The sequence below is a fragment of the Rhinopithecus roxellana genome, chromosome 7 (assembly GCF_007565055.1).
Source record: "Rhinopithecus roxellana isolate Shanxi Qingling chromosome 7, ASM756505v1, whole genome shotgun sequence".
NCBI lineage: Eukaryota > Metazoa > Chordata > Mammalia > Primates > Cercopithecidae > Rhinopithecus > Rhinopithecus roxellana.
Genome location: NC_044555.1, coordinates 136,832,962 through 136,853,849, shown reverse-complemented (window position 1 = coordinate 136,853,849; position 20,888 = coordinate 136,832,962). Strand labels below are relative to the sequence as shown.

The 20,888-nt window shown below is 40.0% G+C and overlaps 1 protein-coding gene across 2 annotated transcripts in view; it reads right to left on the bottom strand.

The window, feature by feature from the left end:
* Positions 1–20,888, bottom strand: part of MTM1 (myotubularin 1) — a 104,783-nt gene that overhangs the window by 26,318 nt on the left and 57,577 nt on the right. For both annotated transcript variants that reach the window (XM_010364320.2, XM_010364321.2), the window contains exons 7-9: positions 7,319–7,402; positions 4,930–5,079; positions 564–752 (exon numbers count right to left, since the gene is read on the bottom strand). In XM_010364320.2, the coding sequence (XP_010362622.2) occupies positions 564–752; positions 4,930–5,079; positions 7,319–7,402 (423 nt within the window). The remainder of the gene's footprint in view (positions 1–563; positions 753–4,929; positions 5,080–7,318; positions 7,403–20,888) is intronic.

The window sequence follows — 20,888 nt, the reverse complement described above, 5'->3', positions numbered from 1 at the left end:
CAGCATATTCTGTTTACAGCAAAAAGTCAATTGAGACAGACTTCTTTGAAAATGGTCAACTTTGTGTATATGTTTGTGCTTGGAAAACTCACATACGTGGATTTACTCATTTCTTGAATTATCTTATGTAAATGAGAATACACATATGTGAGTATATACGGGTATGGGGGAGGGAGTCTTTGGGTAAGCATACAAATTTAGTATTTTAATAATTACAGCTTCCCATAGCTCCTTACAGATGCCTCAATAGTGTACACAATGAGTGATCATCCACAGCTGAAAGGGCTTTAAAGAGAATCTAACTTTTTCCTGCCAAGGTCCTGGCCAAAACCCAACTTCATAGTCTAGACATGCCTATTTACCTAAAGTTTATTTGCATTTGATTTTGATGTATTCAATTTTGTTTAAGTTTTGTGATTACAACTACTTTATATCTAAGAGAACTGGTTTTCTTAACTATTAATTTAAACCCATGTGTTTCTAAACCATGGCAAAAACATTCACAGAAAACACTGCATTCCATATGTAAGCTAAGTGTCCAGCACATCACTAAGTCCACTCACCTTGTTGGCCACTGCATTTACGCTGGGTCTTGCATCATAGATGGTGAGTTTGGAAATCTGTTTATTAGTCTCCCTGATAACATCGAGATATTTCTCATCATCTTTATTTCGTTTCCCACTCATACCGACAAGAGGCTGACTGCAACGCACAATGACCGTCTTATTTTCTGGATGAATCCATGACAGCACCTATGGTTAGGTCAGAAAGTTTAAGCTCTCAAGAAAGCCAATCTCCAAGCAAACAATTAAAACTGCAAAACAGTAAAGCACTGATAGTTATCAAGAAGTGAATCTGATTGTGCTAAAATAGAATACTTGTTCACTTGCAATCTCACTGTGTGCGTGTGCCCAGAGACATGCATTTAATAATATAACTCAGAAACAAGTACAACTACCAGTCTTTTCTTAATTAGCACCACATCCAATAGAAATTAATTGCTTACCTAAAAATAGTAATATCACTTAAAGGAAATTGAAAGCTTGATCCTATTTTAATTATGCAGCTTGCACTGGATTTGTTATCATATAGAAGCAGCTTTGGCAAAAAGTGAGAGGTAAAGGAAATGGTCTGTGGTACAATATGTTTCTCATAATACCAACTCATGTCTACAGATCATTTTCCCGACAGTCTCAATTCTAGAATCTAACACAGGAAGGAAGAAAACCCAAGGGGAGCAAAACGAATCTCAGGACAGCCCAAAGAGCGAAGGTCTGCTTGTCTCCACAGTGCAATGTGGACATCCACTGCCTAGGAGAGCTCATCAAACCCTGATTCAGAACCTGCCTTCTCTAATTTTATACACAAGTCTAGTACATTTGCTCCCTGGTTTCCAAGCTCATAGCATGTGAAAAGTAATACACATAAAAGGTAGCTAATAATGTAATATACCAAAAATGACAGAATTGTACACTTGAGATGGGAAATTGTTTGGTATGCGAAGTAGATCTCAATAAAGCTGTTAAAAATGGGGAGCTGGAGAACTGCAGCATAGTGAGTGACAATGTAGACTTTGGGGTCTAGTGCCATCTCTGCCATGGCTCTAACCTCAGGCATTTCACTCGCAGCTTCTCTGGCTTTCCTTTCCTCTTCCATAAAATGGGGAGAATAATATAATCTCATAGGTTGCTGGGTGGCCTGAAGAAGAATGCCTAGAAAGTCTGCAATAAACACTGGCTCGTGTTAGCTTATAGAGGCAGGCCCAGCAGCCAGGAAAGTCAGTTAACAAAAACTACAAAATGCAGACACAAAGAACTAAAGAAGCATAACCATGTGGGCTTACTTAACATAACACCAAATTCCCTGATGTCTCTGAAGTTACCTACCTCACGATGGCAAATGACAAACATTGATGTTTATAAAAATGAGTGTTTATAATGACAACAGGTTATTGAGAAAAGATTATACGATAATATTTATTCATTCTCAGAACAAATATGGTCCTTGCACCATAACAGAGATCCATTAAAAACACCATTGTAACCCCTGCCTAAGAGTCTAAAGGCTCAGAACTGGGAGCCTTGGAGAAGGTACTAGTGGGACCTAAACCTCCACCTTCCAATCTATAATGCACAGCACATATGAGATCTGCCTTCCCTTCCCTCTATGGCCCTGGTATCAAGAGAGACAAGAGACATGAGATCACTTTAAAGAGTTATTTGCTACACATTTAAAAGATTTGTTATTTGAGAAAGACCCTCATCAAGTTGTAAATTTCAGTCAGACCATAGGCAATGGCTTCCCTCCCCCCACCCCTCTTCTCTTTGTGGTGCCATGTTAGGAAATGCTACTCCTCTGAGTTGTTTCACCTCTTAATTTCTTTGCAGGAGGGGGGATTCTTACTACTTTTTGAAAAGGATGCTTATTACAGAGCTAAATAGGTACAAATAATGTTCATTTCACAGCGTCAACTACCATGAGTGCCTTTACAGTATATGGCACTGTATTATTCTTATTAAAATTAATATCTAGAAGCCATAATTAAGGAAGTACACAAACATCTAACCACTGAAAGATGTTTATTACAGCATTATTGATAATAGCAAAAGATTAAGCAGAAGCTGAATGTCTCACAGTGGAAAACTGATTAAATAAATCTTGGTACACCTACACACCGGCATATGAGCGGATCATATTTAGCAACATGGGAAGCTGTTTACAAGATACTGCTAGATAGAAAAAGACACAAATTATAGAATAATTTCTATAGACTGAGACACAAATTATAGAATAATTTCATTTTTTTCAAATATATATATATATTTAGAAGGAACATATATATATGTTTAGAAGGAAGTCTGAAAGGATATATACCAACAATGTTAACACTGGTTCTCACTAGGTGGCAGACTCCTTTTTGCTTATCAGTATTTTTTATAATGCTTAAAATGAACGTGCATTACTTGTACACTAAAGACTCATAAAATTAAGACAAATCTGTTTGAGAATAAGAGAATACATTAATGGAAACATTTAAAGCACATTGATTATTTCTCTACCCAGCGATATTTTATTATAGTTTGTATCTTATTAAATGCGAAATAAGATCTCTTTCCCATCACTTCCTTTTGTATTTTTACAGGAGCTTTTATAAAAAGAACCAACTATCAGATATTAATGATTTCACATTAAAGGCACATATGTTTTCTGGGTGTAAGCAAAGCTCTGAGACTTAGCCAACAGCCGGGTGGTTAAAAAGTATACTGAAAAGAACATACTACCATGCTTAATAGTACCTAATAGTAGATCTATAAATATGTAGAGGTGATGGTGAACTTAGTCTTTCCTATAAAAGCTATTTTAGGAAAAATAAATATAAATTGGTGGCCACAATAAAGTAAGAAGGATCAATAACATGACTAAATAAAAAGTTAAGAAATTCCATCTGCTCTACAGCGGACACTCATTCATTCAGAATAATGGGGACTACTGGATCAAGATGGTAACCAAGCATGGTGGAAAGGGCACAGTTGTTTAATTTTCTCTGTTTCAAATCCCATGGAATACACCCACATACACAAATGACACAGTAGGTGCTCAATAAATATGAACTGAATGAATACATGAACAAAACTGAGCCAGGCGACCCTAGCCCAGTTGTCCTTGTGAGCAAGGCATGTATTATTAGCAAGACAGCCAGCCAGGGTAGGGGTGTAGTCTGTGGCTATGGTACAGAAGAGCATGTCCAAACAGAGCACAGGAAGACTGAACTTGTAACCCTAGCTTCATTAGCACCATGTTCTAACAACATGAGCTAAAGAACATATTTTCAAGTACAATTTATATCCTGAAGATATGGACACTAGTAACTAGAGAAGTAAATTTTAAAGAAATCATTAATAAGGCATTTATTAATTTTAATGGGTAAAATAATAGTGCTACAGTGGAAAAACATGACAGACACTGCCTTAGCAGAATAATCACAGTTAACATCACTAATAATGGGACAAATCAACAGCATGTCTCCTAAGGTGGTGCACTGAGATCACAGCATCACTTCTGCCGTTTTATGGCTAGAAGTGTGTTCACAAGTGAATTTAAAAAAAATTACAATTCATATTAGGCTGACAGAATACAAAGTATTGCACAAATATCCTTTTAAGGAAAAAAATGTCTAGACTTGAAGAAGGCAAGGTGACATTAAGTCTTAATTTTTTCAACCTTTGTTTTTAAACATTTACTTATTAGGAAAAAAAAAAAAAAACCCAATGTACTTATGACAGACCCTGAAAATTAGCAGGGGAGGATATCTAAATTTTTAGTCAATTTTTGTCAATGTTAGACAGTATGACATGCCCATTAATATTTAAGGACCAAAAGAGAGCTTTGTGAACTAGATGCAATGATACCGTATGGATACTGTCTGGAATAATCTATACTTGACTCCAGTTAGACAATGGTATTGGGGCAGCCTGCAAAGGTGACGGGGGTGAGCTCATGGTGAGTATATGTCAAAGTCTGTGCTGACACACTCTATAACAAGACAGTGTGTTCTTTCCAGCATGATTTATCTGACATTTATCAAGAGCCTATCATATAGTATCACGTATTGTGCCACAAAGACGAAAGTCATAAGGAGCCTGTCCTTTCTTGCTTCCTTCCACACAGCACTTGGTTCCTATTACGTGCAGCCCCTCTCTCGTAGAGAGCTCTTTACTTGCGTTCATTCTCGATCCTTAGTTGCAAGCTCCTAGAAGGCAGGTGACGGCACACTTCTTCTCCAATCTGGTATGGTGCTTTGCACTCAGAAAGCACTGGTAAGTATTTTTGGGGATAGAATTCCAAAAGGAACGTTCTCTAAGTTATACGACTACCATTCTTATGGACTAAAAGGTGCTCTTCGAGAGAAATATTAATTGCAGTACTCACTGGAATTCGATTTCGGGACCTGAAAGTTGCAACTCTCCGGAGGTCATCATCTGAGGCACGATACGGAACCACCAAAAGAGCAGGGTAAGTGTCACAGAGCTCATAGCACTTATTAATAAAAGTGATTCTCCAATGGTGATTGGGCAAGCCCTGTGAGGAAAAAAAGGAAATTCAAGTCAGTATTGCTTGACGTCATCTCTGGATTTGGCCTTGGGCCTCTTTTCTTCCTTCTAGCAATATGTGCACATGCCTCTTTGACCACAGGGTGATGACGGTCTACCTATTTATAATAAGGGTGCCAAATCAATAATCCAGACAACGTAAGAACACAAGACAAAACACTGGTGGTTTTTACAGTTCTAAACTATACTTTGTAAATACAGATTCTCTTGAATTCAAAGGAACTCATCTTCCTTTATTTTGTGTCCACATATTCTTTACTACCTGTACCACACAGATAAACCCAAGTTCATCCCCCGCCCATGCACCCCTCCCATCCCCTAAAAAATTACCCTGCTTCATCTTAATCTGGGTCTAACAGGGTAGAAAAGAGATCAGGCAACTTCCTCTCCCTGCTCAAAACAGAGTGAATGCTTCAGTCTGCTCCACAGTGGAAAGAGGCTGAGCTCATGAAGAAAATCACAGAGGGGAAGTAAAGGAAAACCCCTCTGGGGAGGCTCATTTCGCCACCTCCGATGAGTTTTTTTCAATCAAGTTGTTCGGAATCGAAGATCGCCCTATAGGTTGTGTTAGAAATACAGTCATTTGCATTTTAAGCAGACTGTTAATGTGACAGGGAGACACAGAAGACACCTCCCACCCTATCATCTCCCCACAAAATTGTATTTAGTATGGAAAAGATTCAGAGGTGGTGGAATATTCTCTCCCCATTCTCACAAATGCACAGATACACACATGAAAGTGAGCTATGTGGGTGTTTGCTTTGGGGACAGACATTGTACCTTTTCTTTAGGTCTGGCCCTAGAGACCACGGACCAAACAGATGTTGAGTCTGATGCTGAGTCCAATTAGACAGTTATAAGTCCCATCAGAAAGTTATAAGAAAAAAAGATTGAATATAATGGCAGTCTAGAAGAAAATACCTTCAACAGTTCATATACGCATGCAATCTTAAAAACAGGAACTGTTTTATTTCAAGCTAGAAGCTTTGAACTAAAAAAAAAAGTCTTAATGTTATCAATAACACTTCAAAAATAAGGTAAAAATATTTTAATACATCATTTACAGAGGCCTCCAAAACATGCAAAATGTTTTCATGGTCCTTCTGCCTCAATAGCTAGTCCAGAACAGAAGCCATTAAAATGGGAGGAGTGCAAAGCCTTAGAAAACTCAACAGTCTAAACGCGACTTATGGAAGCAACAGGATATACTCTCTCACATGTGTTCTACAGCTAAACTCCTGCACCCTAATTCCAGAGTGTCAAATCTGTTCATGAATATGCAAACCGTTGATTAAGTCTAAAAAAGGAAATCAATCCAGGTTTTTCATGGTGAAGGTGGTGACTAGATGGTTCTTCTCAAGTCTAGGGTTCTACGATTTTACTTTATATTCACTAACTTTTCATATAAAGCAAATGGGCTTGATCTGATTCTCAAATCTCATCCAACAAAACTTTTCAATTATCTTAAGAGCTTTGTAGAACAAGAATTGTGAATAATCCCATTGTACAACTCCTAGCTGTCTATAGATTTGGTTATACCAGAGGTCAAACTGTGGCTCTTGTTACATATTACGCACAGAATTCCCTTCACAAAAATACTGCAAGAGACTTTTGTTCCTGAACAGCAACATGAGACCAAGCCTCTTGCCTTTATTATAGCAAATAAACATGCAATTAGGTGACATTCATGTAAGAGAGCAGTAAAGGCAATTATAATGTACACTTATCAAAGCTTTCTTGAAAAAGACATCACTACAGGGAAACAGTTCTAATTCATTTGAATCTGCAAACTGAAATGAATATAATTTAAATCTAGCTGCAAGTAATAGTTAAGCTCCCAAACATGCATATACATAGCAACATCAAGTCCTAAAGTGTAACTTCTAAAATGTTTGACTTTTCTAAATCCTAAGTATTTAATTCATTTCATAAACAACACAAAATTGATGCTCTTCATATAGCGAAGGAAATAGAATTTAGTGATCCAGCCTTCAATGCAGCTTGCATATGGCCATGGAATGAGCTTGTAAGTTATACAGTAACAGACAGAATGAGATATATTGTACAAAATGTGGATAATATCACCACCATGGAAAAGATATTTAGCAAGGATGTTGCTGATCTTCAGAAAGCATGGCTGATGACATACTGTCATAATGCATGTTTCAGGTTCATCACATAACAGACAATAGCATCTAACAACTTACCTGCCTCCTGTATTCTTCCACTGGATTGTAAACTGTCCATCCATCCACGTTAAACTTTTCTTCATTTAAAAATGCAAATAATGGCTAGAAAAGGCAAAAAATAAAGTTCAGTGTGAAAGAACAGTCTACTATTATAGTACATCCTTTGATTTCTCGCAAAGTAAATTTCGCCAGATTTGCCGACCATGAAATTACAACCCAAACCAAGACTTATAACAAGACAACAACAACAACAACAACAACCACAACAACAACAACAACAGTGGAAAACTCAGATCAGACTTACGCTAACTTCTATCTTGAGTAATAGAAAGAAGCCTCAATTTTCTATGGCTATAAATCTCTCAATTGTTCTTTTAACGATGTTCCACAAAAAAATCAGATTACCAGACCAAAAAGTGCCTATCAATTTTAAACAGTATTAGCAATTGATCAGGTACAAGCCACTAAAAAGAAAGAAGGAAAGGAAGAAAAATAAAATTCAGGAATTATTGTTAAAACGGTGCAACTGTCTCAAAAGGGAACAATGACGTGTTTGTTTTTTAAAAAGACAGGATATTAAGAAAACTCTGAGTTAACTGTTCTCTGTGAATTCTGAATCCATGCCCTGGTTTCTGTGAAATGGTAGGACTCAGACCTCTCACCTCTTCTCTATCTATACTCACCCTCAATGTGCTGTTGATACATTTGATAGCCCCAAATACCATCCATATTCTAGTGACTAGTAAGGACCTATCATTCTCCAGCATCCCCTCTGAATTCCAGACTTGGCTATCCGAGTGTCCACTCTACCACCCCACCAGACTGCCTAAGAGGCATCTGGAGAACTCTCAACACATCCAAAGCCAAACACCCTTGGCTTCCCCTACCCAGTCCTGCTCTTCCCACAGTCTCCCCATTTCAGTACATGACAGCCCCATCCTTCCAGCTGATTGAGCTGAAAACCTTGGATTCATCTTTGTCACCACATGGCTACTACCCTGGTCCAAGCCTCCATGATCTCTTACTTGGTTGATTACAAAAACCTAACTGCTCCCCTGCTTTCATCTTTGTACTTCTTAAATCAGGGTGACAGTGTCATAGGTCAGATCAAGTCCTTTCCTTGCCCCAAATCCTCCTGTAGCTTTCTACTTTGCGAGGAGTAAAGGTGGAAGTCCTTCCAATGGCTTATGCAGCTGTCTGCCATCTGCCCATCTCCCCTACCACATCTCTGCTCTCGGACTCACTCGCTCCACGGGAGTCAGACCTGCCTCCTGTGCCACTCCCTAAAGGCACCAAGCACATGCCATTCTCAGGGCCTTTGCGGCTACTATTCCATCTGCCTGGAATTCTTTTACCTCATAGCTTCTTGTCTTACTTCTCTCACATCTCTGATCCAATAATCTTAATCAGTAAGACCTTCTCTGACACCCTACAGAAAAACATGTTACCCTCAAACAGCATTCCCTATTCCCATCTGATTTTCCCTATCGCTTATGATCATTTGACATATTACATATGTACTTGTTCACTGTACATATATACTATCCCCTCCCCTAGAACATGGGCTCCATGAAAGTACACACTTGCTTCATTCCCATCCTTTATCCCCAGTAACTACAATGGCGCCTGGTCAGAGGGAGGCAGAACACAGGCTCGCTGACCGAATGAAGACATGAAGGCCCACACAGCCCCCGTACAACCACCTTCTCTGGAGGCGCTGCGTCTGGGCACTTTTCCTCTATGTAGCTCCCTCCCCATCCATTTTCCTCTGTCATCAGACTAATCGCTTTGAATACCAGTGTTCCCTCCCCTACAACACAGTGTATTTCTGGAAAAGCATCTTTCAGCAGCAACAGTTTTCTGCATGTGAATGGCAAGAAGTTTAAGGTGAAAAATGCCCAAGAACATGCTCTCCAGAATGTCTTCTCAAACTTTTCCAAGCACGCAGCACGCTCTGCAGGTCTCAAGTCTGGCAGCGCTAGGCCCGAGTGCTGTTTATTCTGGATGGCTGGCATGATAAGCACGCACTGATAATTACGCTGACCTAGCTAAGCAATGCACTGAGGCTTTAACCTGACACTGAATCCACAGCAATGCTTAATTATTCAGTACCACTGGGGAAAATAAGTGATTTCTGTTAAGTGTAACTTAAAGACAGAGGGACTTTGGGTGAAAATAGCACTAAAATGTTTGATGCACTCCTTTATCCATAAACAGAATATATGGGACATGCCTAAGCATTCTCTTGGCAATATATCATTACTGTGAACATCTGATACTGCACTGGTCAGTACTTGGCACAGGTAAACATTCAGGATTGTTGAATGATTTGAATGATGTGCTGTTAACATGGTTGTAGATGGTTTGAGACCTAAGGCTCTACTATCACTTTAGAAGAAAACCTAGAACTTGCTTTCTTGAAATAAGTTCCTGACCTCAACATGATTTTTGTTCATTTGTTTGTTTTTAGTTATTTGCATCTCTCCCATGAAGCTCAAGTGAATATGGCAGCTTTTAAAAACCAAAGAGAAAAATTCCTAAATTGAAGGCCCAGACAAAGCTTTCCTTCCAGAAAAAAATCATCATGTGTAGTAACGCTATCAGTATTAACTTTCAAGCAGCATTTTCAACCTAAGTTACTATTTTTTCAATCACTAATGTTAAAGCACCTTCTTATTTTTGCTTCCAGTATTCCTATATCTTACATGAAAATTTCTTTTCTTTTTTTTTTTTTTTTTTTTTGAGACGGAGTCTCGCTCTGTCGCCCAGCCTGGAGTGCAGTGGCCGGATCTGAGCTCACTGCAAGCTCCGCCTTCCAGATTTACGCCATTCTCCTGCCTCAGCCTCCCGAGTAGCTGGGACTACAGGCGCCCGCCACCACGCCTGGCTAGTTTTTTGTATTTTTCTTAGTAGAGACGGGGTTTCACCATGTTAGCCAGGATGGTCTCGATCTCCTGACCTCGTGATTCACCCGTCTCGGCCTCCCAAAGTGCTGGGATTACAGGCTTGAGCCACCGCGCCCGGCCATGAAAATTTCTAAGTTTACAAAATTGTTATCAGAAGATCAAAGTTATATGGCCTAAACAAAAATTATCTACATAACTTCCTTAATATGTTTTATAAGAGAACCTGAACAGAAGCAACATCAAATTTTTTTTGTCATTAGTATGAGACTGAGACAATGTCCCCATGGTAACCACACATCAGGTGGCCTCTCTCATGAGATCACTTCTACAATGACACTTCACATTCTGACTAATATCCAGAATGAGTCAACTAACTGGTATCCTTTAATCCGAAACATGCCTATTAGAATTGGTGACAAAAACAACTCCCAGTTTACTCTTGATGCTAAGAGCCAGGCTTGGACCCCAAATATTTCAGGAAGAATTATGAATCGCACAACAGCCAAATATTTCTCCTCATGAAGTACATAGCAACATATCTAATATTGCACTGGAGCTTAGGGTAGAGGAGACTGGGTGCTTAAACCAATATTTTCACCATTCAAATAAATTAGCTCACAAACACAAACAAACATTTTTCAAAAAGCATTACTAGGTAGTGTTTATGTGGTGTTTTTCTTTAAAAACTAAGTTTTCCATAAGCTACTTGATTCAATTGAAGTGAGCAGTCTGAAAGAGCCAATGCCACCATTTTCTAAACTTGAAAGTACGAGGACTTACTTTTCAGACATATTTTCTTTTTTTCTTAAAGATTAAGAGAATATAGGCTCTTAGAGTAACATAAAGTTGGATTATTACAAAAACAAAAATAAGTAACAAAACACATTCATCTGTACCTCATTATCAAAAAGTATAAAATTCCCTACAAGTGGCAACTTGTTACAAATCTAATTAAAACTCCTATTTGAAAATTGTTAAAGCCTAAAGTGAATAGGTTATGTGTCTTGAGGTTTTTAGCTGTCATTTACTTTCTCTTCCAGACAATGTATTCTTGAACACTTTATTAATGTGTTGACACTTTCAACTATTATTCTTAAATATAACCTTGGGTCAAATTTTGACCCTTAATTTGGGAACTCTAAATCACATGGAGAGAGCTGGCTCTAGAGTATTTTCCATTATAACCATCAAGCAGGGCGTCTTATTTGCTAAATGGGTAATGATAAAGCTTACTCAACGAACACGTCCAAGTACTGATTTCATCGCCTATGGAAAATTCAAGAACGATTCGGTCCCAGTTGAGCAAAGTCTTAGGCAGAGAAGATGTTTTGCTGAGCATCACCTTTCAGTTGATGATTCAGCAAGTCCTACATGGCTTTCTTCTAGGGCGCAGTCCTTATCTAGGGCTCTGCCTCAGAATCGGGGGTGAAGTGGGCTGCTTTTTCCAGATACTAAACCATGCCCTGTGCCCTGCCTCACCCCTACTGAACCAGAATCTCTAGGGGGTGACTTTCTACCTCCTTGGTCCTAGAAGGGCCATGTGGGATGTACCAGAACTCTCAGGAATGTAGCCTAAGGATTCTGTGTGGTCAAGCTCTTAGGGAGCTCTTTAGTTTGTTTTAGATTATTTTGAAATAATTATAGATTCACAAGAAGTAAATCTTCAGCCAGCCTCTCCAGGTGTTAACATCTTGTATAACTTTTAGCACAATATCAAAATCAGGAAACTGACAGAAAATACTCTCAAATGGCCACCCTCACCTTCCTCAAGTGAGCAAGTCATATTTTCCTCAATTTTGCTCTATATTAGTATTTGGGCATTTCATCAATTCACAATTCACTAGATCCCTACTAGTCAAGAGATACTGTACATGGAGATTTTTTTTTTTTTTTAAGCAATCATGTGTATTGTTTCTGGATTAAAAATAGCACAATGTAACATTTGAAAAATGTTAAAGGACAAACTTGAGATGAAATTCTCTGATTTCACACCAGGAATAAAAAACAGCTCTGACATAGGGAATGTAACTTGTCATTTTAATTTAGCTACATTTATCATTGTAACTTCTGGGGTAAAGACTCTGAAATGACAATAGATTTTAGCTTTCACTTAATTAGCCATTATTTTTAAATGGCACCTATATAAAGATGCACTGATTTCCTTAAAACATCTAGATTGGATTTTTTGTTTATTTAGCAGAATCTATAAATATTAAGCAACTCTTGAGTTTCCTTTGAGGATGGACAGCTGTCTGTCACTGTTATAAGCTCTCTCCAGCTCATAATCAGGGGAATAAATTGATAAACTATGAACATTTAAAAGTGTTTTCAAATGATGTTAACAGCACGCAATGGCACAATTGAGGAACATGATTTTTCAGGAAGATGACTCTTAATGACCTATGTCTCCAAATACCTAAACTTAAAACTTTAGGGAACCACTTACTAACTGCTTCTGTTTTGTTTGTTTGTTTGTTTGTTTGTGTTTTTGGAGACAGAGTCCTGGCTCTATCGCCCAGGCTGGAATGCAGTGGTGCCATCTTGGCTCACTGCAACCTCCGCCTCCTGGGTTCAAGCAATTCTCGTGCCGCAGCCTCCAGAGTAGCTGGGACTACAGGCGCGCATCACCATGCGCGGCTAATTGTTTTTGTATTTTAGTACAGATGGGGTTTCACCACATTGCCCAGGCTGGCCTTGAACTCCTGAGCTCAGGCAATCTACTACCCTTGGCCTTTCAAAGTGCTTGGACTACGGGTGTGAGCCACCGCATCTGGCCTAACTGCTTCTTTCTGGATTACATTTTGCAATGTTTGAACAGGAATTGAGGCTAGCTTTTTTTTTTTTTTTTTTTTTTCCGAATTTGATTTCTGAAATGAAAGATACTCATCTTTTCAAAAAGCTTCCATCTACCATTTAAGGATACAGTAATGTAAAATTACCTCATTTTCATCTTTTAGATTAAACTTTAGAAACAAGACTTGTTCATGTAAGAAAAAAATGCTTTCATTAAAATTGGAGGGGAAAGTCTAAAATTTTCAAGAACCATAGGACGCACTGATATTTGGTAAAGCTTATAACTCTAACGCCCTAATGCTAGATAATGCTTTCCGTGTATTTCACATGACTTGACACAGTAAGTTCGTTTATATCCGTTTTGACGCAGTTATTCCAAAAACCTGACAAAAGTTTGACAAAACAGGTCAAAAGCAGCTAGCACATAAATTACCATTTATACTTCTGTTTGCATAAACAATTCTCCTCATCCTATTTCTACTACTGACTAAATCAGTACCTCTGGGGGAAATGGCTTGATATTCCTATGTCATCATTGTCTTCATATATAAACATACATGTTTATTTATTCAGGAAAGGACCACAAATGTACATTTGAAATGTCATTTGAAACTATTTTGGAAAAAAGAATATTCTTTACAACTCGTCCACTATCGTCATCATTTAAGGTTGAGATTTCTGAGGGTTCATAAATTGTCCCTCTTCTCACTATAGTTCTCTCTCCTGGCAATTTTGGCCACATCTATGCAAATGCTAATGAGGTGATGTGGATGTGATCCAGGCCTACCAAGTAAAGCTCTCCCCAAGCCAGAGCTCTGGATCTATGTAGTCATCTGTCTCCCAGGTATCTCTGCCTGGCTGTCTCACAGACACTCTCAACTCAACATATCCAAAATGGAACTTGCCACCTCTTCCTCACTCCCTTCCTATAGTCCCCATCACAACCACTGGCCCCAACATGGGTCTGGTTATTCAGGGTGGATTCTTCCCTCTCTATCATTCCATCCTCCCTCATAACTACATTCAGTCAACCACCAAATTCTGATTTTACCATCTGAATCTTTCTCAAAAGCATCATCTGGAATACCTGTCCATCGCCCCATTTCAAGCCCTCATCATCAAGGACTGAGGTGACTAACAAAAATCCCCAGAAATGGTCTTCCTCTCTCCTCCGCTCCCGTCCCCTCTACCTACTCTGCACACACTGCAGCCCAGCAATATTTTTGAAATGGAAATTTAATCATGCCACGTTACTGCTTGAAACCATTAAATGGCTCCCTTCACCTTCAGATAAAAAGCAGATGTTCTGAGTGGGGAATGTTAGGCTCTGCAACCTTTGGCCCAGCCTCCTCTGCCCCCAGTACTATCTCCTGTTGGTACCCCCATATGCACGCTGTACTCTCGGACACCAAACTGCATGTGGGTTCAGCCTGCATCTGTGCGGCCTCTTTGCATGCCCACAGACTGTTCCTTCAGTATGGCATGTCAATTTCTGCCTGACAAATCCTCCTACTCATCTTTAAGAATCTGACTCCTCTAGGAAGCCCTCCTTTGTGTTCCTGTGACATCCTGTGCACCACACACTGTATCATATGCATCTGTTTGTTTGCGTTACCCAGGAAAACAGCACTCCTTGGGAACAGGAAGTGGGTATCAGCTCTAGATCCCTAAGCACAGCCACAATGTAGCATTCTGTAATTGCTTAAGCAACAGTAGAAAGGAAAAGAAAAAGAAGAGGAACAAGGGGAGGCTCGGTTTCTACCATACACTGCAACATCTCATAAAGCTTCAATAGTTAAAAGAGCACACCTGGTGCATGAATAGAATAATTAATGCAAGACAAGAACCTCTTAGAAATAAAATCAAACACACAGAGGAATTTAGTATGAGATAAGGACAGTACTTCAAATCAGCAAACTAGCCAACAAATGATATTGCAACAGGAGGGGAAGCAAAAGTTGGATTCATATCTTATACTTCAACTGCAAATAAATTCCAAATAGATGAAATACTTAAATCTTAAGGAAGAAACCAAATTACTAGAGGAATATGAGATATTTATTTTATTTATTTTGTTATTTTTTTTTTTGGAGATGGAGTCTCACTCATTCTGTCGCCCCAGCTTGGGAGTGCAGTGAAGCAATCTCGGCTCACTACAAACTCTGCCTCCCGGGTTCAAGCGATTCTTGTGCCTCAGCCTCGCAAGTAGTTGGAATTACAGGCATGCACCACCACACCCAGCTAAGTTTTGTATTTTTCGTAGAGACAGGGTTTCCCCATGTTGGCCAGGTTGGTCTTGAATCCCTCACCTCAGGTGATCTGCCTGCCTCAACTTCCCAAAGTGCTGGGATTGCAAGGCATGACTCACCATACCTGGCTGAGATAATTCCTTTTAAGTCTGAGTAGGGAAGATCTTCCTCATTGGGATATAAAGCCGAGAAGCTATAAAAGAAAAGTGTGCAGAAGAATTAACATGGCAGGCCTGAGGCTGCTCTCCTTAGACAGGCCTGCTTACATGGCTGGCCCTTGCCAGACACTTGGTAATTTGGATTTCAGCAGAGTTCTCACCATTCCCTCACTGGTAAGATTGGTTCACTGTGCCTAAACTGTTTGTATAAAAAATGTGGTTTACACTGAACTCCTGCTTTTCTTCTGGAAGCCTGGAATTTTGTTTTGTGCTAGGCAGTGGGTGTTTACATGGTCAGCCCTAATAAACACTGTGGACACAAAGTCTCTAATGAGCTTCCCAGGTGGGCGACATCTCATATGTGCTGCACAACTCATTGCTGGAGGAATTAAGTGCATCCTGTTTGATTCCACTGGACAAGAACTCTGGAAGCCTGTGCCGGGTTTCCTCCGAATTTCAACCCATGTGCCTTTTCTCTTTGCTGATTTTGTTTTGCATCCTTGTGCTGTAATAAGCCATACCTGTGAGTACAATCATATGCTGAGTCCAGTGAGTCCTCTTATTGAGTCACCACACGTGGGGGTGGTTTTAGAGCCCCTCAACACACAGACTCTCAAATGCTACCAAATGAATAGAAAACAATTCTCCATAGCAAAATCCATCATAAAGTCAAAAAACATACAGGAAAAATGTTAGTCACTCATATCAAACATCACTACAGCTATTACATAAAAAGTACCTACAACTAACAAGAAAAAGACCAAACATCCAAACAAAAAATAGGCAGAAGATACAGAGAATGGAGAAATGCAAATACAGATAGCTCAAACCTAAAGATATTCAATTTTACTCCAACAAGATAAATACAAAATAAAACTTAAAACTACATTTTCACCTATTAGATTGAAAAAGATTAAAAGATCAGAAAACATACTGGGTTGCTATGGTAAGCAGAATAAAGATCTCCCAGTCGGGGCTGGGGCTCACACCTGTAATCCTAGCATGTTGGGAGGCCAAGGAGGGCAGATCACTTGAGGTCAGGGGTTCAAGACCAGCCTGGCCAACATGGCAAAACCCCACCTCTACTAAAAACACAAAAATTAGCCAGGTGTGGTGGCCCACGCCTGTAATCTCAGCTACTCGGGAGGCTCAGGCACGAAAATCGCTTGAACCTGTGAGGTGGAGGTTGCACTGAGCTGAGATTGCGCCACTGCACTCCAGCCTGGGCAACAGAGCAAGACTCTATTTAAAAAAAATAAGAAGAAGAAGAAGAATGTCTTCCCAAAGATGTCTATGTCCTAATAATCCCTCAAACCTGTGTTACGTTACCATACATGGCAATGAGGATTTAAGGTAGCACATGGAATGAAGATCGTAGGGTGGAGAAGCACATTCACTGGGCAATGTCTATTGGTGGATGGAAATAGGTACATGACAGTGTATATAGCTCTCTACCATTAGTGTTAAGGGGGAGGGAATGTGAATCAGTTAAGTGTATAGGCCTAAACTATCGCTGGGTGGAGATGCAATAAACTGAAACCTTGGTTGTCTATGAGGAGGGAAATGAGGTGGCTGAAGTGTGCTGGGAGGGAGATAATTTTTCTGTATACCCTTTTACAGTTCCTGAATTGACAATCATGAACATATATTATCTATTTACAACTTAAATTAAAAAGTAAATACTTATTGAATAAATGCTCTTTCTAAAAAGCAGAATATTCTCATTGATGTCTTGGTTGCTACTGATTCCGATTAATTCGCTCTATTTACATTAGTATATCCACTCGATAAACATTTACTGAGGCTCTACTATGAACAAGGTATGAAGTGGAGAAAAAGGCAAGGAAGACACAGCCTCTGTCCTTAAGGAGTTAGAAGTTATCCAAAGGAGAGAGATGAGGGCACACAGAGACGAAAGCAGCAAGTGCCACAGGTGGGAGAGAGAAAGTACTATGAGGCCCAGAGAATGCCCACATTACTTCTTGACAGATGGGGCTTGGAGGGACGTTGCTGGTATCTGAACTGCCCTGCAAGGATAAGACAACTCCGGACAGGACAACAACAAAAAGGCACAAACGGCAGCCAGACTCAGAGAATACATGGCCACTGGCGAACACCGCAGTCTGCACTCACTCCACTGAGTGAAGACGGTAACAAAAAATGGAGAGAGGTGGGCCACACTGTGAAAGAGAGAGAGGTCTGCCTGCACACCGACAGAGAGGGAGGAACCAGCTGAAGTTTGGAGGCAAGGGATAGGAGACAGAATAGAAGTAGAAAGACCTCCAAACAATGTTCCAACAGTTTAGAAGAGAGGAGATGAAGATATAAACTAAGTCAGGCTGGGTAGGCAGAATCCCCTGGATTTAGTACATGCTACGAAACAGGGGCCAGGTATGGTGGCTCATGCCTGTAGTCCCAGCACTTTAGGGGGCAGAGGCAGTAGGACTTCTTGAAGCCAAGAGTTTGAGACCAGCCTGGGCAACACAGTGAGACACCATCTAAAAGAAAAGAAAAATAAATTAGCCAGGTGTAGAGTCATGGACCTGTGGTCCCAGCTACTGAGGAAGCTGAGGTAGGAGGATTGCTCGAGTCCAAGAGGTCAAGGCTGCGGTGAGCTGTGATTGCACCACTGCACTCCATCCTGGGTGACAGAGCAAGACCCTGTCTCAAAAAAAAAAAAAAAAAAAAAAAGAAAAGAAAAGAAAAACAAGTAAAGGAAGAAATGAAAACCTCTGATGGCCTTGATTTCGAATGTTCAAATGTGAATGAACAAGAGGATGATGGTATCATTAAGAATAACTGGGAACACAGAGGAGTGGGTTTCTGGGGCATATGAGAGTCATTTGAAACAGACCTTTGGTGTTGCTTGAAGTTCTATAACAGCTACAGGGAAACATAAAGCTATAGATTTGGAAGCCATGCTTAGAAAGGCAATGTTCATGGACATGAGTTTGCCCAGGGCATAATTCAGAGCAAGGACAGACTTTTGTAGAAAACCCATGTCTAGATGGTAGAAGGATGCAGAGGAGCCAGAAAAGAAGTGAGAGGCAGAGAACTTAGATCTCAGAAGCTATGGGGAAAGTTAGGTTTCAAAAAAAAGAGGGAGAGATATCTGCAAATGTGATGGTCTATATGCCATAATGGGACTTCTGATGAAAACACCTAAAAATGCTGGATATAACTGAGACTTTTTTTTACTCAGAAGCCAAAAACTAACTGCAAACAGGAATGCAGACAGCAAGAGGAACACACCAGCTTTCACTTTTAGGCCACTTCCAGAACTGGTTTTCCTGGCCTCTTGGGGCACAGGAGATAGGGCCTGAAGACCTGGCCCACCCAAAATGAGGAGTCAAATTAGAAACCTCCTAAGTGCTATACTCAGGGGAAGGATGAATGGGAAAGGACCACCTGGGGACTTCAAGCGAACCTTCCTGTCTAGATTATTGGTGCTGAGCAAGGGAGGAAACAAATCCCTACCACCATCCTCCACTAGAAATTTGTCGTCACAAGTCAGCCCTTAAGCAGTATGTGGACCAAACTCACAAAACTTGGATGGTTCCAAAAACATCCAACCTGAGAATTTAATTCATAAGCGTCCCAAACCAGTTGTGCTTCAAGATGCCTGGCAGAAAGAAACACAAATCCTCTCTTGGTAAAACTGCCTTCAGTCATAGCCTCAGAGTATTCTCACAGATAAAGTTCCAAGGAATAGGAATTTGCAGGCAATAATCAAACAAGACACACCCACATCAGACACGAAGTGCCATGAGCCAGCAAACACACACACCTGTGGTAGAAAAAGGCCACACAGACTCCAGGTATTGTAATCATCAGATGCATATTATAAATTAGATTTAATGTGCTTTCAGAAGTCAAAAAGAGGATGAGAAATCTGAGCACAGAAGAAGAGATTATAAATAATGGCCAAACAAATCTGAAAAACAATCAAATAGAACTTTTATAATTAAAAAAACATAACAATGGAAATTTTAGCAAACAAAAACTCAGATCAGGCACAGCCGAAATAGAAGATAAAACTGAAGAAATTACCCAGCTTACATTTCAGGAGAGACAAAGGAAAGTTCCATCCATCAGTATTCTTTAGATTTTATACATATTTTATAAATATCCTCTTGTATCTACTCAATATTTTAAAAGCACCACTTTGAAAGGAAGGGGTGGAATAGTTGAGAGTCAAACGATAGTGCAGTTGAAAAGCATATGGTCTAACAGACTACCAGGTTTTCTAACTTGTAGGGCCTTGGGCCATTTTCAGAAGAATCATTCCACTCCAGTGAGCGGGCTAGAAATCTGGTTGCAATGAGTTATGGAGTGAGTGGATGCGGGCGGGGAATTCTATGCTTCTGACCATAGACAGCAATGCTACAGGAGACCAGGTGAAATGTCAGTTCCAGAGGACAGGCAATACGGAGAAGAACCAAGCACATTTCAAGGCTGAGAGGGAGAAGGTGGTGGAGACAGAGAGATCAATGAGAATAGAGGACCAAGTCTTAGAGGAGGCAGGAAGGAAGGAGACTTAAAAGCGTAACTAGTATGTCAATTTGCCAAGTTAACTGTTGATTCAAGAAAAAAAAAGTCCTGCCCAAAAAGGAAACAAAACTAAGAAATAACTTTTAGTCATCAGGCCACATCTAGGCTAAAAGCATGTGTATATGCACTTCATTTCAGTGTCCCTGTGAAAATGAGCTGTTTCTCTTTATGTAGTAATTCCATAATCAGCCCAGAAAGTAAGGGTCCACTAAATTTAAGCCTCGTTTAAAATTGCAAAGCAATTTATAAAAATTTCCACATTTCTGAGGCACAAAATAAAACATCCTATGTTGGCTGGGCACGGTGGCTCACGCCTGTAATCCCAGCACTTGGGGAGCCCGAGGCGGGTGGATCACGAGGTCAAGAGATGGAGACCATCTTAACATGGTGAAGCCCCGTCTCTACTAAAACTACAAAAATTAGCCGGGCCTGGTGGTATGCGCCTGTAGTTCCAGCTACTCGGGAGACTGAGGCAGGAGAAGCGCTTGAATCGGGGAGGTAGAGGTTGCAGTGAGCCGAGATCGTGCCTCATGCCACTGCACTCCAGCCTGGTGACAGAGCAAGGCTCTGTCTAAAACAAACAAACAAAAAACCATCCTATGTCCTATGTTAATTCTCCATTCACAGGATCATTTATAGGATCATTTATACCTGTCGTTCAAATGATCATAAAAGATATATACCTCCATAATGTACTCTACTAACTTTTATGACAATTTTTTTTTTAATAAGTAAGCACAATTGGAGTAGAGCAAAAGAGGACACAGGGTAGATATGATAGTGTTTAAGCCATATGGCAGGGCTTGATGTGGTTCACCAAAGCTAGGCAAAAATAAATAAGCAGCAAAGACTATGAAAACCAAAGGCAGCTGTAATAAACACCTGCAAATGCTGATGAGCCCTGCTCACAAAGGTGCTGCTGCTGTTTGGA